The 25,260-nt window shown below is 35.6% G+C and overlaps 2 protein-coding genes across 3 annotated transcripts in view; both read left to right on the forward strand.

The window, feature by feature from the left end:
• The window catches only part of LOC130215288 (clustered mitochondria protein homolog), a 50,535-nt gene extending 37,257 nt beyond the window's left edge, over positions 1 to 13,278 (forward strand). The window contains exons 18-26 of one of the 2 annotated variants that reach the window (XM_056447212.1): positions 671 to 824; positions 1,077 to 1,216; positions 1,316 to 1,396; positions 4,137 to 4,262; positions 6,094 to 6,215; positions 6,328 to 6,421; positions 7,979 to 8,113; positions 8,194 to 8,267; positions 12,053 to 13,278. In XM_056447212.1, the coding sequence (XP_056303187.1) occupies positions 671 to 824; positions 1,077 to 1,216; positions 1,316 to 1,396; positions 4,137 to 4,262; positions 6,094 to 6,215; positions 6,328 to 6,421; positions 7,979 to 8,113; positions 8,194 to 8,267; positions 12,053 to 12,182 (1,056 nt within the window). In that variant the 3' untranslated portion in view covers positions 12,183 to 13,278. The remainder of the gene's footprint in view (positions 1 to 670; positions 825 to 1,076; positions 1,217 to 1,315; positions 1,397 to 4,136; positions 4,263 to 6,093; positions 6,216 to 6,327; positions 6,422 to 7,978; positions 8,114 to 8,193; positions 8,268 to 12,052) is intronic. The other variant, XM_056447213.1, reaches the window with a different exon arrangement.
• Positions 13,279 to 18,060: 4,782 nt separating this feature from the next.
• pafah1b1b (platelet-activating factor acetylhydrolase 1b, regulatory subunit 1b) overlaps positions 18,061 to 25,260 on the forward strand; it is a 30,689-nt gene continuing 23,489 nt past the window's right edge. Inside the window, exons 1-2 of the mRNA XM_056446263.1 lie at positions 18,061 to 18,225; positions 24,782 to 25,022. Of these exons, the coding sequence (XP_056302238.1) occupies positions 24,991 to 25,022 (32 nt within the window). The 5' untranslated portion in view covers positions 18,061 to 18,225; positions 24,782 to 24,990. The remainder of the gene's footprint in view (positions 18,226 to 24,781; positions 25,023 to 25,260) is intronic.

Here is a 25,260-nt window from a genome sequence, read left to right on the forward strand (position 1 = left end):
AAATGTGTGTTGTTCTGCGGGACTGCAGCTGGATATTATTGGAGAAAAGAGTCTCAAGGTTTAGAAAAAATAAACATTAGAATTTATTAATTAGAAATACAGGAACTTTAACAGAAACTATATGTCAAACTGAGTGAGCCTAAAACAACAAACAGAAAGCAGCTAACTAAGTTTAGAGGACCAGTTTACCTAATGCAAAAGTCAAAGATGAAAATCAACAACATAAACTTCCCTGAGCCTCCTCTCTCATCCATAAACAGGTAAAAAGATATACAAAATAAAATAAGGCACTCACCCTTTAGGCACACTTGGAAGTAAATGTTTAATTAAATACGCAAAATAATAAATAGTAATAGAAATGGAGGCACAATGATATTAATTAGGCATTAAGGATGCCTAATCCAACTATCACAAACACCAATGAACAAAATCACCACACAACCACAAGTGAACAATATCACAAAACCAACTTTTTTTCACTTAAGAGCTGGGGAGAAGTGTTCCTCAGCTCCCTAGCTTCAGAAGGTAGTATTTATAGACAAGAGAGAGAGAAATCAGGGTGGAGGGCAGCACAATATGCAAGGCCTACACATAAAATTATGTTTAATGAAGATTTTTGTTAGCAGTTTCTGTGTTTATCTCTCCCTCTGGATCTCTCTTTCTTTTTAAGATTCTTTTAAGAGAGTATCAGTTCGATTCTGGAAAGAAAGTTGTATTCACTGAAGAGGACATCCTTAATATTTTCCCTGTGGTAAAGCACATCTGTCCGAGGGCCGGTGATGCTCTTTATCTCCTGCACCGTGGCCAGTCGAAGGTCCAGCAAGGTGAATATTGTTTGAACAATTTTTATAGGATAATGTACACTACCTGAAAAAAGTCTTGTGGTCAATCACAGTTGTAAGAGCAACAAACAATAGCTTGCCCTCTAGTTGATCACTTAGAAAAGTGGCAGAAGGTAGATTTTTCAGATGAATCATCTGTTGAACTGCATCCCAGAATCCTATGAATCCTAGCACATATTAAATCAAAAGCAATATAAAAACTAATTTAATATGTGTCTTGCCTTGTTTTTGAAGGCTGTCTGAAAGAGGGCTGTGAGTTAATCAGTCAGGCTCTGGCTCTCTCCACTAATGTCTATGGGGCTCTGCATCAGGATGTCTGTGTGTGTTTGCGGCTGCTTGGACGAATACACTACATCCTCGGAGAATATGCTGAGGTATCACATGTTCTTTAGTCTCAGATGTCTGAAGTTCAAATAAATATGACAAAAAAGGCCTATCTGAAATAATGAATGGTCTGTGTTTGATGCTGTCAGGCGCTTAGTCACCAGCAGAGGGCAGTGCTGATCAGTGAGAGAGTCCTGGGAATTGAGCATCCCAGCACTATACAGGAATACGTAAGTCTGTTTAAATAAATAAGTTAATTAAAATTGTGCTACAAATAATCCATACTGTGAAAACGGACAAAGAGGTGCATTTGGCTTTGTACATTATTTTGTATCCGTTATGAAAATCACATTGGTAACTTTTTGGTCAGTATTGGGTGTAATTTATACAGTAACTAGTTACAGTAATAAATTACTTTAAAAAAGTGATGTAAGGGATTACTTTTTAATTTTTATGTAATTTATTGATTGTTACCTATAATATACTGTTTAAAATACAGTAAAATTGCTTATTATAAAATACTTTACCATTGAAAAACTATTGTAAGGGATTACTTTTAAATTTTAGGTAATTTAATTATCGTTACCTGCAGTATATTTTTCTAAAATACAGTAAAATTGTTTTAAGGTTACTTTACATCTTACGCTTGCAAAAACATAACACAAACTTTCACATTTCTTTCTTAAAAAAAGTAACCAAGAAGGACATTTAGTTACTTAAATGAAAAAAAGACGTTTATATTGTAAATATTATCTTTATCCCAACACTAAGTATGAAATAAGGTGGCAATTCCTAAAGTGCAATTTTTTTACTATAGGTATAAAGTCCTGTTTGATAAACTTTAAAAAGAGTTTAATTTCTATTGTCTACATGTTAAGATTTATGGGGATTTCCATAGTATTTAGTTTAGTAGTTAAATTCCTGAATGGGTAATTAAATTACTTTTCAGACATAGTAATTAGAAAAGTAATTTAAATAAAGATAATGATGCAATTAAGGCGATACATGCCAGTTGGTATTTCTGTGTGGAGTTCTCCCCGTGTTCACGTTGGTTTCCTCCGTGTGCTCCGGTTTCCCTCACAGTCCAAAGACATGCATTATAGGTGAATTGAATTGACTAAATTGTCCATAGTGTATGTGTGTTAATGAGTGTGTATGGATGTTTCCCAGTAGTGGGTTGCAGTTGGAAGGGCATCCGCTGCGTAAAACATATGCTGGATAAGTTTGCGGTCCATTCATAAATGAATCAATAATGATGTAATTAGCAATTAATCACTTACCCAACACTGCTCTAAGTGTTTTAGCATAACATCAGGGTCAAAATGTGACATTTGAAGCATATCTGTGTCCACAACCTGTTGGAGTCCATCGTTTTGTTCTCCAGATAATTTTTTCTTTTTTTCCCTACAGTACAGAAATATTTATTATATAGTTTATGGGGTTATTTATCTTATTTATTTTAACATGCACTGTTAATGCTGGGTTCCACACGATCAATCTGTGTTGGGACAACATGAAGGAATTAAGTGTTACAGATTTAAGTGGATTAAACATAAAAAAGACGTCGCAATAAAACCCCCTCAATAATTGTGTTGTTTTAGATTTGAATTTAAATAAGTATAGTTTGAATAACCATCATTTTTTGAGCGTAGTAATCCAAGTAATATCATTCATTAATTCAGTTTACTTTTGGCTTAGTCTCTTTATTCATCAGGCGTTGCCACAGCGGAATGAACCACCAACTTATCCAGCATATGTTTTACACAGTAGATGCCCTTCCAGCTGTAATGCAGTACTGGGAAACATCTCTCTCATTCACACACATACATTACGGCCAATTTAGTTTACCCAATTCACCTATAGCGCATGTCTTTGGACTGTGGGGGAAACCGGAGCACCCGGAGGAAACCCACAAGAACATGGAGAGAACATACAAACTAACTCAGAACAGAAGGCCGGTAATATAATATATTACTAAATAGTAATATAGTAATATAATACAGAAGCAATGAGAAGACAAATGAGACAAACGTAAATACACATAGAACTAAAAAAGATTACAACGCACAGCTGAAATCCATAGACAAATCGAGAAAGCAAAAGAACAGAGAGGGTCTAGATGCAGACCTGGTGCAGTTGCAATCTGAGCTTCATGGAATGCTTTTTAATGCCCACCCCTAACCCTACCCCTCACAGTGACATCACTAGCTCCACTGAGGGAATCGTGTCTGACATTGCATCTTTGAGATATGCAGTCTCAGCTTGCATCATCAAGGCTGCATTCAGATACTATATAATATGGGATTTGGTGTTCACAGAAAACAAAGTCTGTATGTCCTCTAGTGTCCCAAATGGGCACTGCAGACTAGGGCTTGTGACAATTTTTGGTCTGCTAAAAGTAATTTGCTAAATGTAATTTGTTTACTTTTAATATTCAATGTCTGAATTGTAAAGAGAATAATGATATGTTGGTGACGCAGTGGCGCAGTGGGTAGTGCTGTCGCCTCACAGCAAGAAAGTCGCTGGTTTGAGCCTCGGCTAAGTTGGTTAGTGTTTCTGTGTGGAATTTGCATGTTCTCCCTGTGTTCGTGTGAGCTCCCTCCGGGAGCTCCGGTTTCCCCCACAGTCCAAAGACATGCGCTATAGGTGAATTGGGTTGGCTAAATTGTCCGTAGTGTATGTGTGTGAATGATTGTTTCCCAGAGATGGGTTGTGGCTGGAAGGGCATCAGCTGTGTAAAACATGTGCTGGATAAGTTGGCGGTTCATTCCACTGTGGCGACCCCGGATTAATAAAGGAACTAAACTGAAAAGAGAATGAATGAATAATATGTTATTGTACCCACTTTATATAAAACTTCACTGATTATTTACAGTTTAACCGTTGTTACTCCCATAATTCATGCAAAGCTTCATGGGTTATAGGAAAAAGATGGAGTGAAATGAGATGAGCAATTTTCTTTCTGTGTAGAGGCTCCTGGGTCTGTATTGTTTTGCTGGCGGTCAGTCAGTGACCGCTTTGCGGTTGCTGTACCGTGCGAGATACCTGATGCTGCTGGTGTGCGGAGAAGATCACCCTGAGATGGCTTTACTGGATGTGAGTTAAAATGATTGAAATCTGATGATAAAGAATATAAAAATTATATTATATATAAAAAATAATTATATAAAAACCAGCCAGTAAAGATAGTTCCATCATTTGAATTAGGCAGCTTATTTTAAAGCAGAAAAGCTGATTTTTTTTTGGTAAAACACAGTGCAGTTTATTCAGTTTTTCTATCAGTCAGTATTGTTGGGTGGGTAAAACCACAATGCTATGTCACATTGAGATGGGCCTTAAAATCACCGCGATTTTGATCCTAAGAAATGTAAAAAGACCCAGCTGGCACAGGATGTCAACATGACATCAGATTTATGTATGCATTGTACCGCAATGTCATGGGGACGTTGCATTTTGGGGGTGAAATAAAAATCAGGTTTAAATCAGTGATTTTGGTCACTTTCCAACGCAACCTAAAAACAACCAAATATCAACATCTAATGATGTTACAGCTTGACATTGTGTGGACGTTACTACTATGACGTCTATCAGACATTGGATTTTGGTTGAATAAATGTCAGTTTCTGACATTAACATGATGTTGTTTTTAGATGTTGGCTCAACGTTGAATTTTGATCACTTTCTAACACAACATTGAACTTTGATCACAATACATCACAACCTAAATCTAATCTAGTATTAATGTCTTATGATGCTGCATGTGTGCTTGCTGCAGTTGAAGTCAGAATTATTAGCGCCCTTTGATTTTTTTTTTTTCTTTTTTAAATATTTCTCAAATGGTGTTTAACAGAGCAAGGACATTTTCACAGTATATCTGATAATATTTTTTCTTCTGGAGAAAGTTTTATTTGTTTTATTTCGGCCAGAATAAAAGCAGTTTTTAATTTTTTAAAAACCATTTTAAGGTCAAAATTATTAGCCCTTTTAAGCTATATTTTTTTCGATAGTCTAAAGAACAAACCATCATTATACATTAACTTGCCTAACTACCCTAACCTGCCTAGTTAACCTAATTAACCTAGTTAAGCCTTTAAATGTCACTTTAAGCTGTATAGAAGTGTCTTGAAAAATATCTAGTCAAATATTATTTACTGTCATCATGACAAAGATGAAATAAATCAGTTATTAGAAATGAGTTATTAAAACTATTATGTTAAGAAATGTGTTAAAAAAATCTTCTCTCCAATAAACAGAAATTGGGGGAAAAAATAAACAGGGGGCCTAATAATTCAGGGGGGCGAATAATTCTGACTTCAACTGTATATCAGTCTAATATTACTGTGTACACACTACTATATATTTACACACATTTCTCTCCAAACAGCTCCGAAATGTTGATTTTGCTTGATAGGTGTCCTTTAAAAACCTTTACAAAGTTTATTTTGCGAGTGCACATTGTTATTCTTTAGGTAAACAATTAATCTGTCCAAGTTAATTCGCTGAATAACAAAAAATTGTTTTGGTAATCTTCAATCAAAGTCTGACTATTTGCTTCTTCATTTGGAGTGGCGCTCCTTTTCTCTTTTAATATCAGTTTGATGGCTTCAGCCACAATATTCTTAATCCTCTTACTGTTAGTTTGCTATGAGGGAATGACATCCCAGCCCCTACTCAATACTTGGTAATTTGCAAGTACATAAACATGCTGAAATAAACGTCTTCACTACTTAAGGTTCATGTGAGCTTTAGTTTTCTTTACAATGACTTAAAAATTAAGTTACACTTATGATTAACTTAAGTCCTAATTAACATAAAAACATATGTTGGGATAACATATTGATCATATTTTTTACAGTATACTGCATACAACGAATTTAATGAATACACATGACACCTTAATATATTTATGTATTTATCTCCTGTACAGAGTAAGATAGGTCTTGTGCTTCATAGTATGATGGCCTGTGATCTTGCCCTGAAGTTCCTGGAAAACGCCCTGTTGCTGACCTCCAAATATCAAGGACCCTCATCTCTCAAACTGGCACAAAGGTGAGGAGTAAACAGAAACACACAACACAGTGTCTCATTGATACAGCACTGAGTATTAGATCTGAACTGTTGGAAAACGTATATGAAATCTCTTTCATCCTGTCCTCTTCAGTCATCACCTATTGGCGAAGGCGTACGAAAGTAAAGGAGATTTCCGGGTCGCTCTGAAGCATGAAAAGGAACGTTACGGCATATACAAGAACCAGGTGAGTCTCTGCTGTCCTAAAAATGATCCATAGCTCTGAAGATTTTCATTATTGTTGGATTTAATACACTACCTGACAAAAGTCTTGTCGCCTATCGAAGTTTTAGGAACAACAGATAATAACTTGACTTCTAGTTGATCATTTGGTATCAGAAGTAGCTTATATGAAAGCCAAAGGCCTCTAAATTACACTTTTTTTAGCTAAATAAAATATGATCATGGCTAGATTTTTAATTATTTAATTAGGACAGTAAGGTCTGACTTTACTTAGACAAAAGTGTCACTTAACAGAAATGATGTACAATGAATTATTATTATGTCCTTAGTTTGAATCTGTAAAAAATGTGCTACTGAAAAGTTTGAGTTACTCTTATCTATAATTACAAAGAAGTTGTCCTAGAATTATTTAGTCTCATTAAACCTGTTTCCATCCTAACATTTCCAAATGTGAATTAGGTGCATTTCCATCAGGTTGTTAGAGCGGCTGACTGTAGTATTGGTCACCTAGTAACCAACAGTAAACAAGTCAAGCATATTGGACTCACGTGGGTGTAATGTTCGCTATGTCAAAATGTATTATAAAATGCTTTTCAATCTGCCATTATTTGCATTATCCACTTCCCGCACAAGTCCACAACCACCTTAAGCAAGGTTAAAAGCTTATGTGAAAAAAGAAGTATGTGAAATTTGATATTTCCATCACTCGTTTCTCATGCGATACAGAATATCTTTTAATACATGGTGTCATTCTGGGAAAACTGATATATTCCAAAACAATACAGCTATCAATATTGCGAATGACAAGAAATAATATCGGTGCTCGTATTACCACTTAAAAAAATGGTTTCAGTGCGTCCTCAAATAGCTTCACTCTAGGCATGCAACAGTCTGGGTGGCACACTTCACTGGGGCTTCTCCACACTGTAACTCTCCTGGATGTGTGTAACTCTACCCATAGATAGGTGTGTAAATACAGTTATCTTGTGTTATATTACCTGAATTATTTTGGCAGATTATAATCACATACATGTTAGCTTTCTGACTAAATTATTTGACATTATCAAGATGAATTTATGGAGTAGCACAGTGGCTCAGTGGTTAGCACTGTCGCCTCACAGCAAGAAGGTTCTGGGTGGGTCAGTTGGCATTTCTGTGTGGAGTTTGCATGTTCTTCTCATGTGGGTGTGGGTTTCCTCTGGGTGCTCCAGTTTCCCCCACAGTCCAAAGACATGCGGTATAGGTGAATTTAATAAAATTAAATGGCCTTAGTGTATGAGTGTGTGTGAATGAGAGTGTATGGTTGTTTCCCAGTACTGGGTTGTGGCCGGAAGGGCATCCACTGCATTAAACTTATGCTGGATAAGATGGCGGTTAATTCCGCTGTCACGACCCCTAATAAATAAGGGACCAAGCTGAAAGAAAATGAATGAATGAATGTAGATGAATTTGTCATGATAGTGAAGTTCTTGTCATGTTTATAACCATTTTCTAGTGAACAAAATGATAATGTTGTGGTGAAATGTTGAAGGTGTCTGCATAACTGTTGTCTTGACTGAAGGTGGGAGAAGCACATGAGAAAACCCAGGAGAGTTCAGAGTACCTGAAGCATCTCACACACCAGGCTGTGATTCTGCAGAAAACCATGAACTGGATCTACAAGACTGGATCTGACACCAACATCTCCCCGCTTAATGTTAGTACTGTGTGTGTCTCAGTTGATTGATGTGTTGTTGTGAAATGTTCATGAATTAATTACGCCGTGTCTTCATACAGCTGAACTCTCCCAGTCGGGTCTGGATTGTGGAGCAGCTCAATCTGGTATCTGGGATTGTCCTTATTCCTCTTAGGTGAGACGAATAACCTTCATCTGTCAGATCTGAAAGTGTATAACTGCTACAAACAACTATTTTGGTGATTGATTGATTGATATAATGTTTATTAGAGCAATTATTGGACTAATCAATAATCACTGAACTCAAAAATCAGTAGGGTTTGATAGAATATTATTTTTTCCAATTAGTTAAAGTATCATTATATATATATTGAATTATTAGAGAACTAATGCACATCTAAGGTGGTGATGTGGCCATGTCAGGTCAAGTTAATGTTTGTATAGCAAACTTAAAACAACATGAATGTTGACCAAAGTGCTTTACAGACAGGTCAACTACACAAATAATTGGGAAAAGAACAGTACAGTGATGAGAATCAGATTATTTTCTAACAATTCAATGGACTTGGCTGTATTCTTCTGCTTATACAATGGTTTCCACACCTAAAGACAGCATTCAGATGTTTTGTTCTCGAATTGTTCCTGTGTGTAGTAGTAGTTTTTATGCATCTCATCAAAATCTTCTGTTAGGTTGATTTTTTCTAGATTTTTTTGTGTGTTTAGTTCTTTTCAGATAAACACAAAGTTATTATTAAAATTAGCTGTGCTAATGCTAGTATGTGCTAGTATGTAAATATACTTGACTTCCAGACTTTTGTATCACTTTCACAATCATATATAGTATTGGTCAGCCAAGTCACCAGAAATTAACATTATTGAGCATGTCTGGGGTAATATGGAGGAGGCATTGAAGATGAATCCAAAGAATCTTGATGAACTCTGGGAGTCCTGCAAGAACACCTTCTTTGCCATTCCAGATGACTTTATTAATAAGTTATTTGAGTCATTGCAGAGCTGTATGGATGCAGTCCTCCAAGCTCATTGGAGTCATACACAGTAATAATTCTTTTTCCACTGCACCATGACTTTATATTCTATACTGGACATTATTTCTGTTGTGACAAGACTTTTTTCTAAGCAAAGTCAGACCTTACTGTCCTAATTAAATGATTAAAAATCAAGCCATGATCATATTTTATTTTGGTAAAATAAGCGTAATCTAGAGGCCTTTGCCTTACATATAAGCCACTTCTCAAAACCAAATGATCAACTAAAAGTCAAGTTATTATTTGTTGTTCCTAAAACTTTTGACAAGACTTTTGTCAGGTAGTGTATGTATGGCCGGAAGTATATTGATGCCCTGTTATTCAATTCCTGAACCTGAATGCTGTTTGACTCCATAAACCATAAAGTGCTGTTTATTTTACTTTTATGTTTGATCTATTGTATTTATCTATGCTTGTAATTTGTTTATTATAATTTAAGCATAATTCACTCCCCTACAAAATCCTCCGATTCAATATAAATGAATACATTCTCTCTAAATAGAGCCATTCAAACCATGTGGTGAAACTGTATCACAACATATAAATCGCAGAAAAACTAAATATCACAATATCACACTTTTCCAATACTGTGCAGTCATAACAACCATATGGTTTGAGAGCTGCAGAGTGACAGCATCTGGATATGCTCTGCGTACTATGTAGTGTATGTCTGTAATCTGGACGCACTGCATTCACTGTGTTGTTACTGTCATGTGACATACCAGTTTCTCAACTGCAGTTCAAAAGTCTTCTCCTCTGAACTCATGTGGTGGGAAAGTTTCTATTGTATGTACATTGCTGTATCTCTTTCAAAAATAGCAGGTCATCCGGGTAGTTTTTCCAACTTTTCTCTGAGTACTGTGAATTTATTTTAACGTATTTTGTCATATACTGTTTTTTTCGCTCATGAGCACCATTTCTTTGTCATGAGGACTGTACAGTGCCCCTTAAATCAAATTTAAATAAAATGTACATTTAATCACTTGATTCAAACTGGTATGAATCAGAAATTATCTTCGTGACCAGAAGGATTTTGAGCCATTCTTGCAGAATATTGGCCAGGTCACTTTGTGATGCTGGTGGAGGAAAACGTTTCCTTGGACGCTCCTCCAAAACACTCCAAAGTGGCTCAATAATATTTACATCTAATGACTGTGCAGGCCATGGGAAAAGTTCAACTTTGATGTTCACTATGATGTTCATCTCACCACTCTTGTCACCAATCTTTCTTTTTGTATTGGTGCATTATCATCCTAATACACTGCACCACCTTCAGGATACAATGCTTGAACCATTATGTGCACATAGTCCTTCAGAATGGTTTGGTAGAGCTTGGCAGTGATGTGCCCATCTAACACAAGTATTGAGCCTAGGGAATGGGATGATATTGCTGCCCAAACCATCAATAATCCACCCCCCATGCTTTACTCTGGGCATGCAACAGTCTGGGTGGGACACTTCACTGGGGCTTCCTCACACTGTAACTCTCCTGGTTGTGGGAAAGACAGTGAGGTTGAACTCATCAGAGAACAATTCATGATTCACATTGTCCACAGCCCAATATTTTTGCTGCTGGCACCATTGAAAACAGATGTTTGGCATTGGCACAAGTGACCAAAGGTTTGGCTATAGCAGCCTGGCCATGTATATTGAACCTGTGGAGCTACAGATGAACGGTTTTGGTGGAAACCGGAGAGTTGATGTGTTTATTTAATTCTGCAGTGAGTTGGGAAGCTGTGGTTTTATGTATTTTAGACACAATCCAGATTAGCTCAGATATGTCACCCATAACGTTGGGTGCATTGCAATATTTTAAGTAATACCTTTAAGGAATACCTTAGGTACGGTATTACAAAAAATTTTGGCGGTTTTAAAAGCTTGATCTATCCAAACCGCGGTATTCCTTGAAAATGGTTATCGTCCCATAGCTAGCTATTACTCTGCTAATTAAACCTTCACACACTGCTCTTACTTTCGGAATGTTTAATCAATGAAGATTGGCCACCAGACTGGTCAAATTTAGCCATAAAACCCTCAAACACTAAAATAACCAGTTGTTTGTTTCATTGTCCAAGCACTGTAGATAAAACACATGTACACAGATATCTGAATTTGCAATTCTGAATTTGCAATTGTGTTCAATTTATTTGGATTGATAATAATTGGTGCATGCATACAGCCATTGTCAATGTTTCGATAATGATGATTAAGCAGCATATTCACAGTAATCCAAAAATAATCAGTATTTGATGCTCTGTTTATTGTAAGAATAATACAAGTTAAATGTATAGACTGTTTTGCCTCAGCAGTTTTAAGAGATCATTCAGACCGAACAAGTTTTGCTTTGACAAATGAGCAGAAGAATGAGGAAACAACCAATTCCTCGAGATGCATTTCTTAAAAGCTGAACTACTTCAGCTAACCTATTTGTGTTAAACAGAACCAAAAAAAAATAAATTGAAAATGACAACAGAACTCTCATTTTTAGGTGAACTATGCTGTTATGTAAGTTGTAAGTATCTCTATCCTTAATATTTGACAAGTATAGAAATACAAAACAGTTATCAGTTATAGCCTATGAAAACTAGTGAATAATTTACAGAGTGGTCACTTTGTATTGTGAAATCTAATGCGTAATTTGTGTTTTTCATAAAACTAATTTTATAAAATGAAACGTTTTTGTGTGTTCATTATAACATGCACACATACTTGTAATACTGTTTTTTTTTTAATGCAATAAAAATTAATGGAAATAAATGCAGGTTTGGTGTGAATAAGAGAGTTTTTTAAACAGATCCTGACTTTTAATAAAACAGTATGAAAATTCACTTTTCTCTTTTGTTTAATGTTTGGCATTATGTTCTAATATACTGTACATTTATCTTTTATTTTAAATTCTTTTTTATCTCTCAAGTAACAGAGACCTTGAGAAACTCAGGACTGGTGCTCAGAAAACATCTCAGTTCACACAAAATGATGACCAATCGATGGAGAATCTGCCTGAGGACCACAACATATCGCGAGCTATTATTCAAGAGGACTAATTTAAGACAACATTCAAAGAAAGCGATTAAACAGATGAGCTCTCGAATGAAAAGCCTACATGAAATTAAAACTCAAAGGTGTAAACAAACTATTTTTCCTGACCACATGCTGCAGTGGATGATCTTGAAAGTAAATATAGCTCTCCCTTTAAAAAAGCACGAGTGTATCTAGGCAAATTTGCACATTTGTAAACTGGACTGTCTCGTCATCTCTGTCTTCCTTTGTATGTTGACGTGTTATGATCGCACTGTGTGTATAAGCGCTACAGAGCAGTGACTAGTAATGAGGGCTAATGCATGCACTTCATACATAGTTCGGCTTGTTTTTAAAGGTGCCATAGAATGGAAAACTGTACATATCTAGGCATAGCTAAATAATAAACGTTCGCTACATGGTAATGGCATACCTTAAGTCTCAAACACCATTGTTTCCTCCTCCTTATGTAAATCATATTGAGCAAATGACCATTTGAAAACAGGCAAACATAACACTGGCTGGGATGTCACACTTGGGATCATCAATACGCACGCTTCGCTAAAATCCCTTTAGGGTTTACTTGTCTTTAGGTTATTTAACAGTGTTTGATTCTGAAAAAGGGGGAATTCATATTCCCATTACAACCCTCCACCACAAGCAGTAAGCAGTTATTTTAACCACTTCTTGACTGTTGAAGCCATTTCTCTTTAAATTGAACATTTATTAGTGAGATAACAACTACCGATGGCTGCTTTCGAAGCACTGCTTCATGAAGCTGCAAAACCTTTAACAATCATTGGTTTGGAATTAATGTTTTGGAGCATATATCCAATTGGCAAAGTCAGATGATTTCAGTAAATTTTGTTCCAGCATAACAGACCCTTTTTACAATCACGTCACTTCACTTCCCCCTATCGGCAACTCAGTGTATTTTTAGTTCCGGTTTACCTTTGAATGAATGGGAGACTTCTCTGGAAAATTTACAAATAAAAATATTAACATTGCACGATCTTATTTAAGACTATTATTGGTATTGGGCATGTGTTCTAATGTTTCTCTTACAATACTGAACTGCTTTCTGAGTTGAAAATGATTCTTTAAGTTATTAAGAATAGGAATAAGTTATGGTTTATCATTAAAAGCATTTATTTGCAACCTTTTCACTTAAGGTTTTTTTCTCAGTAATGGATTTATTTTACTTAAATGCTGCTCTGAATATAAATTTATATTATTTGTTATATGTAAATGTTCTAGCATGAGCACAGTTCTTTATTACATCTTATATAAATGGTATGTCTATAAATGCAACCAGTTTCATAATTTGTTATTTACTGATCTATTAATGTTTTGTTCAGTTTCTCTGTTTGAATGAATGAATTATGTCCTGCCACCACCTTTTGGGAGGTTTTAATTTTGATATTAGTAATACCTTTTAATTAATAATGCTACAAATAAATCAAAAAGAAATAATAAAAATAATTCTGACATAAAAAATGTGTAGCACTTGTGTAAACATTTGAAATCTTTACTTGACAACTACTGACAAGTACATACCAACTTCATCCGCAGTAAAGACAGCAACACAAAGCAATAGTCCCATTTTCTTGGTTTAAGCAGATATCTGGATGATCTGTAAGTTTTTTTTAGATGCCAGATGTCTCACCTTGAATGCAGCAACAGAAAACAGCTTTAGTCACAGCCTGACCATTTCTGTAGTAAATATACATCTGACTGAGTTCTCTATGGGGATTCTGTGTAGGCGGAAGTAACCATACACTGCATGGAGTGACACCGGAAACCACGTGATGTCATGTGAAAAGGGTCTATATTTATCTCCTGACATTTCTGAACAGATTTCATAGTTTTCACCTGATCCTGGGTTTTACCAGTTTGTTGTTGTTTTGAGACAATTGTAAAATGAAAAGGAATAATAGGTCATAGTTTCTTGTTGGCCTGTTAAGCAGGATCCACCATGAAACAATATATAAGCATTGAAAAAATAATACAATATTAAGACATTTAATATTTAATTATATTCGATAGCTAAGTGCATTTATAGGTTATAGTTTAAATTTAAAGTTCGGTTAAACCAAAGAGCTTAGAATGGTCAAGAGGCGACACTCAATAGAACGTTCCATTGCAACAGCAGCACCCAACAACAGCCCCGGATTCCGCCATTTTGGAGTGAAAGCGGTCGGCCGTCCATTGCTTTAAAAAGCACATTAAAGCTAAGATACAACCTGAGAGATGACAATACAATACTTACTATGACAATCATCAGCACTTTTAACAGTTTATTTTACAGACTTATAATATGCTGTTGTTCTATTGGAATTTTCATTCCAAAATGGCCACCGCGCCATCTACTGGCTGTTTCCCAAATCGCACTAGAGTGTCGCCTCTTTGTGATTCTATGCTCTTTGTTTAAACTAAAGTCCTTTTAAGGCAGGTCATTTCACCCGACGACCATCTTTGAAATGCCTCTTGGGCAGTATGCTCGGAAATTCTGTCTGATTGGAGAAACATCCAATTCTTCAAAATTGCTTGCCAGACACACAATCAAATTTCATTTTAGGAATAACCAATAAAATTGAACAACAACTGTGTCTTTAGTTTCATTTTAAAACTTTTAAATCACACAAAATTTGCAAATATTTACCTCTGGTTTGAGCCCCTCAGCCAGAGACTCAACAGTCTAGAAGGTGGGGCTTCGTTCGACATATTGACTGTTACACTTTTCCCCATTCAAAACTATACGAGTGACAAGTCTTGTGTATATATAGTCCATAGTCTTTGGTTAAACTTAGTTTTTGTTGATTTACACTGATTTGACCACCAATGGCTTGTTTCCACTGACTGGTATGGGACAGTACGGTTCAGGTCGGTACGGGTCACCTTCAGTGGAAACGGGTCACAAGTGTCCCTACATGCTGGGTTAAATGCTCCAAAACATTCCTCAATCATTTTGAAACATCATTTCAATAGTTTTAAAGCTTTTAAAAGTTTATTTCTCCCACCACTAAGAATAAAAAAATGCATAGATAACTAAACTATTGATGCAGAGCTTATTTTCAATTTCTGTGTTGTCATTATTTAAATCTACAAAATGCAACTGTAGATCGCCTACATCTATCTCAGTCTCTCAACTCAGGAGCTTCTCGTCCACTTTCCTACTATCAGGTTAAACAGTTCTCTTTCCATTTCTTACTGATCTGGTCCAGTCACCATGGATACAGTTTCATTTTCCACGGTGATGCTGATAACAAAGTTATTTGGAATGTTATACAAATGGTTTATTTGGTGATTGGTAAAGTGTAATGTAAACAGCAATATGAATAATGATCAGATATTTCTAGACTCTTATGTTTATTTTGTTAATTTACTAGAAATAGCATATTTTGGTGAGCCAGCTATGGAGAAATTGGTATCCAGGCAACACGTCACTCACCTACACTCTACAGTTGTCTAATAAAGCCAAGATTATGGTGCTCTAGAACACACGTTTGCAATAATATTATGTCGTATCATGTGGAAAACAACTGGAACTCTGCAACTTAAATTGAAAGATTGTCATTTGTCAATTTGATGAAATATTTTTTTGTTTGACAATTGAAGTATGATTAATTTGCATGGTCGTAAATTTCAAAGTATATGTGTTCATGTTTATCAATATATTTCTGTTTGCTGCGTGAGCCACTCGGAAACAAACAATTAAAGAAGAGCTTATCATTAATATTCATTACCCTTCCAAATAAGGTAAAACAGACCATTTAATTCTAGGGCCAAATCTAGGCTTCTGGACAATTTTTGCACATACTTTCGGTTGATATCAGAGAACATGCATTCTATGGCACCTCTAAGGAATGAAATCTTAATACTGCATTGTGATAACATGTTTTGTGAAAAGTGCTACTAATAAAGCAGTGAAAACAAGGATTGTTAGAGTTATCAGTATTCTAATTGGTTTTATTTTCATATGTTCAGTTTTCCTTTTGATTAGGTTTTTTTGTGCATGTGCTTTATTAGCTCTACTTCAAAATTTATTTTAAAAATAGTTTTCTGTTTCTGTTTCAATTTTAGTTGGGTTTTATGTTTTTCTGTTTTTCTTTGATTTTCAGTTAATTGCCAATGCAACCTTTCTAATGCATTTTTTTTTTTTTTTTTGTAATTACTTTATGAGTTTTATTTTAAAAAGTATTTTGGGCTTTGATCCACACCGGGTTCCAAATCATTATGAGTTTCTTTTTTTCTGTTGAAGATAAAAGAAGATATTTTGAAGAATGTTGGTGTAGCGGAGGCCAGCTAGTGAAGTGCTATGCAGGTAAACCTCACTCCTCTGACCTCTAAAAGGGTAAAGTCTAGATCGGATATGCGGCCAGCTGGAAGTGCGATATGCACATTAATATAGCAGCTTTTTTTTTGACACTGTAAAACAATAATTAATATTTTTACAGTACTGTGACGGTTTGGTTTAGGGTTGGGGTGGGAGTGGGGGTTAAAAATACAATTTATTGGTTATATTAATAGATAACATAAATAATACTCTGTATAAATACTGTTTTTATGTTACTATGACGGTTGGGTTTAGGGGTGGGGTGGGGGTAGACGTTAATAAAATACAATAAATAGGATATTTAGCAAAAAAATAATATATATAACTCTCGTTAACTACCGGCCGCAAACGTATCTAGCAACAACCCTCTAAAAGGTGCTCTAGCGACAGACGCTAGAGGCCATGGTCTTTCGCCTCCTTGTTAGAGCAACCGATTTCCATGCGAAAAGTTGCAGATTCAATCCCAGCTCAGAGCAGGTTGGGTGGGGTAGTATCGGCGGGGTCACGTTGGTGCCGTGACCCGGATGGGAGTGAGGTTTAGGGGGGTGAGTGTAATGTAGGCCAGCTAGTGAAGTGCTGTGCAGGTAAACTTCACTCCTCTGACCTCTAAAGGTACACTAGCGACAGACACTAGAGGACATGGTCTTTCGCCTCCTTGTTAGAGCAACCTACTCCTATGCGAAGAGTCACCGGTACCATCCCAGCTCGGAGCGGGTTGGGTGGTGTAAAACTGGCAGGATTACATTGGCAACCCATTGAAAAAAAACAATTATGCAAATCAGTGGCTTGCATTTGCAAACATTCTTCAAAATATTGTCTAGATGTGTTCAACAGAAGAAACACAAGGAAGTTTGGAACAAGTGGAAGGTGTGTAAATGACGACGATATTCATTTTTGGTTTGAACTATCTCTTCAAAGTTATTTCAACACAATTCTTTTATCTTGTCCCCACACAAATTGTTTACGTTAACTTAATTGTTTTACAAATTTAAGCGGATTGAACATAAAACAATTAAGTTGATTCAGGTTATTTTAAGTTTGAACAAAAGGCAAACCTTTTTTTGAATGTATATATAGTTAGAGGCTATATCATTATATATTTGTAAATTTAATCATCATAATATTCTTTGTTTTTAAAACTTTAAAAACAAGTTTTAAAAGTTTTATTAAAAGTTTTATTTTCAAGTTTTATTATAATTAAGATATATTTTTTATATTCAGATCACAGAAATCACACTGCTCCAAAGTTTACGTTAATTAAAATCGTTCTAATAATTAATAGCCTTAATACCTCATTGATCATTTGCACACATATCATTATATCTTTCTTGCTTTGAATAATTTTCAATAACTGGCTGAAATAATCTATAAATTTACCTAACAGCGGTACTATTTTAACTTTGGAAAACACTTTATAAAATTAAGTCTGATATTAAAAGTCAGCATATTTTAAAATCCTTCCAAAACGCCGCTCGTGTCCTTAGTGTCAGCTGAAGGTTATGATGTAAGTGACTGACCGCTGTGCTCCTCAAGGCGAGCGCGCTCCCGCCCGCACCGTGCGCGTGCCCGGCACCAGTAGACGGTTATGCGGTGCAGAAATCAAGGAGGAGAAACAGCGCTGCTGACTGAGCCGGAAAATCGGAAGTGACTTTCAGCAAGACACATTTCTCATTGCTTTTACATTTTAACCTGGCCGCGTGCTCTAGTAGATGAGAAACCCCTCTTATAGGAAGGTAAGAGAAACATATTCTGTTTACTATCTGCGCTGTGGTGAAAGTGAGTCGGTTAAAGTGTGGATGTGGCTGCGAAATTTGCGCCGCCTGCCTGCCTGGCTCAAAATGGCGGACAGGCCGTTAGAGCAAAATAAGGGTGGGAATATCAGACAGCGATATCAGTTTACAATCTCATAACTTGCATATAAACGGAAACACGCGTACGGTGTATTAACTCGACTCTCGGGTAATTAAATTATTTACCTTACCTAAACAGAAATGTGTGACAGTCGGTCTTAGGTGGTTTGACCCATACTAATGTTAGCTTGTTCAGGTTAGCATCATCTCCACACTAAACTCACTGAGTAAGTAATAACAGCTGGTGTCATGTGTATTTATGTGTATCAAATGCTTATTTGTGCTCAATTGGCTTAACAAAGCTGCTAAAGTTATAGTTAAGTGGCTGCTGTGGGTGATTTTTTTTGGGGGGGATTGGGTGTGACTGATGGTGAAAGGCCGGAGATTCATCATGTCGAAGCCGGTAGATAACTGTATGTTTTGCTGAAATATATCGTTACAGTTACAGTCTGTCAACAAGGGCGTGTGTTATGTGCCTTGCTCTGTTGTGTTTGCTAATTAATAGTCGAGTCGTTCATGATTATAGTTGGCAAACAAATTGTCAACGTTGGCTGTCTGGATGCCGTCATGTTTTGATTCGGCATTCAAGGAATATGTTTGGATCCATAAACCAAAATGGTCATCTTGAATGATATTGCGCGCCGTCGGATCACGTATGTAGGATAGACGTTAATAAACGACTTAGAAAAAAAAACATCGGTTGAGAAATGATGACTTGATGTGTGAGCGCTTGTCTTGCTGTCGATAACGCTTGATATATGATACACACCTTGGATTAATCAGCTGTCATAAGTCTCTCTTAGCACGTGGGTGTTGTCTTACTGGTCCTAATGATTATTATTTATGCGGCCTAATTAATTGGAGCTGCTTGCTTGGCCTGAACTTGCTTTTTATCTGACGTCATTCTGGGTGACGTCTTTGTTACTTTTTAAATTTTTATGTGATTTTTTTTTTTTTTTTTTTTTTTTTTTTTTTTAGATTTGCAATAAATAAAAAAAACTGGCTCAAATAATAACATCTCTATTTATTTATGTCAAATTTGTATTCATGCATTAAGTTTATTTAATAATGTGGTTTTATGTGTTAAATAAATCTTGTACATTGTAGACATAACAACCAAACTAAATATTTGATTCGATATTGAAATCTATTCTAGCATCCATCTATCTATCTATCTCTCTCTCTCTCTCTCTCTCTCTCTCTCTCTCTCTCTCTCTCTCTCTCTCTCTCTCTCCTCTCTCTCTCTCTCTCTCTCTCTCTCTCTCTCTCTCTCTCTCTCTCTCTCTATATATATATATATATATATATATATATATATATATATATATATATATATATATATATATATATATATTTATTTATTTATTATCTTTCTTGCAAATTTTTGATCATTGTTTTGATTTGGTTTTATTTCTAGATTTTTATGTTTTCCTTTAAATGTATTCATTTTCTTTTCAGCGTAGTCCCTTTATTAATCAGGGATCACCATGGTGGAATTAACCACCAACTTATCAAGCATATATTTTATGCCGCGGATGCCCTTCCAGCTGCAACCCATCATTGGGAAACACCCATACACTCATTCATTCACACACATACACTACGGACAATTTAGCATACCCAATTCACCTATATCAAATGATTTTGGACTGTGGGGGAAACCGGAGCACCTGGAGGAAACCCACACCAACACAGGGAGAACATGCAAACTCCACACAGAAATGCCAACTGACCCAGCTGAGTCTCAAACCAGCAACCTGCTTGCTGTGAGGCAACAGCACTACCCATTGCGCCACCATGCTGTCCCCTTTCTTTAAATTTGTCATTTAAATTAGAGCTGATTTTGCTTATATTGTCTTCGTCACATACTTTGTATAATATAGATAATAGAACATAGTGTGATTAGAATCCTCATAATTTAGTTTTTTACAAAAACAACAACAAAATGGATCTAAATGAATCTGTTTTTTAAATAATCCCTTTGAGTCAGTGGTTATACTTGCATACTCAGTTATTACTTTATTAAATTATTTCCAAAAGTCATAATGAGTTAACCGCTTACTTCAAAATCTCCCGACAGCATTGCCATGAAATAGAATTGTTCTGCCAATCATTAATAAACACAAGATTGCATTGTGAACTTGTATGATCTGGTTTTGAACTTGTACCTTTGTAACAGAGGAGTGAGAGCATGACTGTTAGTGGAAATGGCTGATAAGTTCATGTAGAATGTCAAAAGAATAATTCAGAATTTTGACGACATTCCAATATCCTAGCTTGTTGATGTGCATGTAAATTTATTACTGATAGTGACAAGATCAGAAGGTCCTACATTAAAATCAATGTACCTGGTAATTATTAAAGCCGCTGATGTATTAAAAATATATAGTAGTAGTTATTTTTTTACAGCATATGTCTGGGTATTTTTAGGGATTTTCTGAATTGAATTTAACATGCAAGAGCTTGAAGTGAGACACAGTCTGTTGTCCAATTAGCTGACGTTTTTGGGCCAATATTTTTTTTCCAGCCTATGTAATGTGTGCGCCAACTTTGTTTGAAATGGTGGTTCAGAATCAGTTGTTAATTTATTTTACATCAGAATTTCAATTCATAGCATGCAATTAGAAAGATTAAAGTTATATAGTTGTTAATATCATATAATACATTTGCTAAACCTTATTTTTGCGTAATTGGATGTTTACATTGACCCACTTCATCCGTCTTGTTGCTCTGTCAAACACATTTAATTAAAAATTCACAACACCTTCCCATGTTTGACTTGCCTAAAGCAGCCACTAACACCAGACCTGATATATTCTTCTGTACCAGATAGACAAACATGAGGTGTCTCATCACTGCTAGTGGATGCTGTTGTGATGAAAAATATTTACTTTAAAACTAATCAAAATGTTCATCCAATTTACTTTTTGGTTGCTCTATTTTTAGTTTTACTTTTTCTTATAAGCCACTAAAGTATTTTTAAAGCAGTATTTATTTATTTATTTTATTACTGCATAGTGTCCTGCAACTATGCCCAAATTTGATTTTATGCACATGTTTGTTTGGTTTTTATTTTTCCTTAATCAAAATGCAGAAGAGCATATTCATAAAGCGGCAGCTTATCTATACATCCACATTCAAAGGCAAACAAAATTCTTAAATCAATCTTAGAGCCAAGGGTGAAGTCATTATATCCATTAACAGTAATTTGGACATAAGATGTGATTTAATGGAAGTATTTATGAGTAGTGTAGCGTAATTTGGAACCGCAGTCACATCTGGGTCCTGTGGACAGATGCTAAGTGGTGCTGATGGTGTTTTTACACTTACAGAGAAAATGCTCAAATTTTAAAGACATGAGAGATGTGCCTCTCATTTTGTCTTCAACCCCTAGTAATATGATTACCAACTCATGTACACACAGACAGTATCTTTACAGAAGATCCTCAGACAGAAAGTTGATTTACAGCTGAAAATTGAAATGAAATTTTGACAGTATGTCTGATAATATTTTTTCTTCTGGAGAAAGTCTTATTTTATTTTGACAAAAATAAAAGCAGCTTTAAATTGTTTAAACACCTTTTTAAGGACAAAATTATTAGCCCCTTTAGGCAATTTTTTTCCGATAGTCTATAGAACATACCATCATTTTACAGTAACTTGCCTAACTACCCTAACCTGACTAGTTAACCCAATTAACCTAGTTAAGCCTTTAAATGTCACTTTAAGCTGTATAGAAGTGTCTTGAAAAATATCTAGTCAAATATTATTTACTGTCATCATGGCAAAGATAAAATAAATCAGTTATTAGAGAAGAGTTATTAAAACTATTATGTGGAGAAATGTGTTGAAAAAAATCTTCTCTCCGTTAAATAGAAAACGGGGGAAAAAATAAACAATAATTCTGACTTCAACTGTATGCGAAGGGGAAGGTAGTGCATTTATTTAGCTTTTCTGTCATTGCATAGCATTTATGTGCCCAGACATGTAGCTGAATAAATCATTATAGAGCTGAAAGCATAAAAGTCTTATAGCTGGTCTAGACGCTGTCTCTTCCTTTCTGCAAATGGAGCAATGGCTATTGAAACCCTGTTTGTAGCCACATGTTTTTGGACATGTAATCTGTACAAAAAGTCTACAACTGCTTCCTTTCTGGTTGCATTTGGGGGATATCCTTTGTTCGTTTATTGGTATTTTATCAATGAGGGCTCTTACTGAGTTTGACTTGTTTTATAGATGAGCCATTCTAAAGGACGCTTGTGCTACTTTTCCATAAATGCATGGATACTGAGTTTTTCTCTTTGTGTAATTCAGGGAAGTAAATCTGCATTTCCCCTACTTATCGAATGAATAGTAAACCTAACAATTATTTGTTTAAAAGGGAAGTAATAGCTTTACTACGCTGCATGCACACACTGTGTGTCTCTCATGAAAGTGTTTTTTTATTTCTTCAGCAGCCTCAGAGTGCTTTGCTATATTTGACTGCTCCACATGACTCGCTGGTTCCCTTTACAGCTACAGTTCAATGTTGTGCTCAAGTGCTCAATGTTTACTTTAATTTTACATGGATTTTATTCCAAATGATTGTTAGTTCTCACGGTGCAAGTTAAAACATAAAAGTACACAAAACATGAAAGTAATCCATGTGAACTGAGGCATTTAATTCAAGTCTTTTTAAGAGATGGATTTAATTTAGTCTTTTATTCATTAATAAATATTGATCAATGCATATGTATGGGGTTTATCAAATTTAGTAAATGTAAGGCCAAAATAAGTTTTTATACCAAAATATGGCTCTTTAACCATATAAGTACACAAGATTGAATGTGAGATAATTAGTTAAATGATAAAATAATTAGTATAAATATTGATTTGCGTTTAAAGAGAACTTGCATAAATATAAGTAATAATGCACCAAATTTTGTGCCACAGTAATTCCAAATAACCTCACCTGCTCATCTAAAAACTTGTCAAATAACATGTCGACATGACATTTCCATGTAATAAACTTGTTTCTGCTGCTTGCAGTAGCTCTAGCCTTTTTAAAAATCATCATAATTTAGCTTGAATTAAATTAGAGAATTCCTTTGAAATAAAATAATAGTAAATAATTATTACAAGGCATTTTCCGTTTCAGGAATTTTCAGTTTTGGCCAAGAACTTTTAATTTTGATGTATGCCTAGTAATTGTTCTTGAAGGTTATCTGTTGGCTGTAGAACATGCCTAACTAGATTTTATTCATAGACATAAGAGGTTTTTTTACAGGGTGTGTTGCGTTCACACAGTGTGATTACCTAAATATACTAAATCAAAATATAGGAGATTTTATAAAATATTTTGCAGCAGAACTTACCAAACCTTCAAAACAATGTCATGTGCTGTTAGGCTAAAATCGTTCAATACTTGCATATGCGTAATATATAATAGTATTTTTACCAGTAGATGACTTGTGAATCTTAAGTGATGGTGACAGGACAACAGCAGGAAGTGTGTTGCACACAAACACACTGTAGTGGCAACATAGCTTCTATGATGAGAAAATCCAGGTGCTCAATTCAAGATTGATTGGTTGATCTTTTTTGATGGTTGTATTTGTCCTGTTTTACCTACTAAAATGTCTTCGTGTTCATATTTCAATCAAATCCCACCTGAATTTGCAATTTGTCCAAGGCCCATGCTTGTTTTGTGCACACACACACTGGAGTTTGAATGACAGCGTTTATTTGAAGGAACTGTTCTAACAAAGCAATTGCTCCAGAGTTAAATATTCAAAAACAAACCTATTATTGGGAGCAAAACTTCTTATAAAGCTTTCAAATAAAATGAGAGTTGAAAAAAGTGAGCTGTACAATAATATGTAATTTGGCAGAATAATTGGTTTAAACACAATATTTAGTATTGTTTGCAAAGTCCAAAACTAAGCCAAATGTCTCTCTTTGAAGGCCAGATCAGACATTTTCACCTACGTCAAGCTATTTCAGCACTGCACAGATTAGAGAGGATATTTGCAGATTGTCAAAACCGTCTGAAAGGATTTACCATGTCTTGTCTCAGTCCCCAGCACCAGTTGGACCACCATGACCTTAGGATTAGCAGAAGAGATTTACTGCACCACCTCCAGCACTTCCAGTCTGAATGTTACTTTGAATGTTTGAGAAGGCTTTCGTATGAGCACTCATGGCCAGAATGACAGATGCAGATTTGATATGATGTACATTAAACAGAAAATAAGAATGCTAATGGCTCAATAGCAGCTTCCTCTTTTATTATTGTGTTTGTCATGTTTAGTTAAAAGACTAGAGGGCTTTTTTGACTTTAGACCATCAGGTCAAGGTCAGAATTATTACAATTCACATTTATCTTCTATCACCAGAACTTGAATCTTAAACTTTCTTTTTCTAATGAATTGTTGTTTGTCTTTCCCTTGTTTCTACCTAGATGGCAAGTGAATCAAATTGGTGTTAGTTCCTGCTGGTCATCTGTTTTGTTCGGGTCTGGTGTGTCGCTTTGAAGGAGGTCCTCGGGTCTCAAGTGACGCCGGTTTGCACAAGAATTTGCACAACAGTTTGTCCTGCTGAGGAGCTGTTCGAGACTCTTTGCCAGCTCCCTATTTGGGGCAGAGACAGCGCCCCAACCCACGCGCCAAAATGGTGCTGTCACAGAGGCAACGAGATGAACTGTGAGTCAGTCTATATTGTCATGCATTCATAACATGGAGCTCAGGAGATCTTTCATATTAAGATGCTACCAAATGTGAAACTGTCACGTGTATTTCTGATAGAAAGAGTGTTGCACCTGTCTGTCCACCTTTTTATGTAATATGGAGATAAGCTATTTTTGGTGAAAATGTGAGACTTGTGGTTCTATAGCTGATGTAGGCAATGAAGTAAATGGTAAACAAATTGTTCTACAAACCA

The sequence above is a fragment of the Danio aesculapii genome, chromosome 21, assembly GCF_903798145.1.
Source record: "Danio aesculapii chromosome 21, fDanAes4.1, whole genome shotgun sequence".
Classification (NCBI taxonomy): domain Eukaryota; kingdom Metazoa; phylum Chordata; class Actinopteri; order Cypriniformes; family Danionidae; genus Danio; species Danio aesculapii.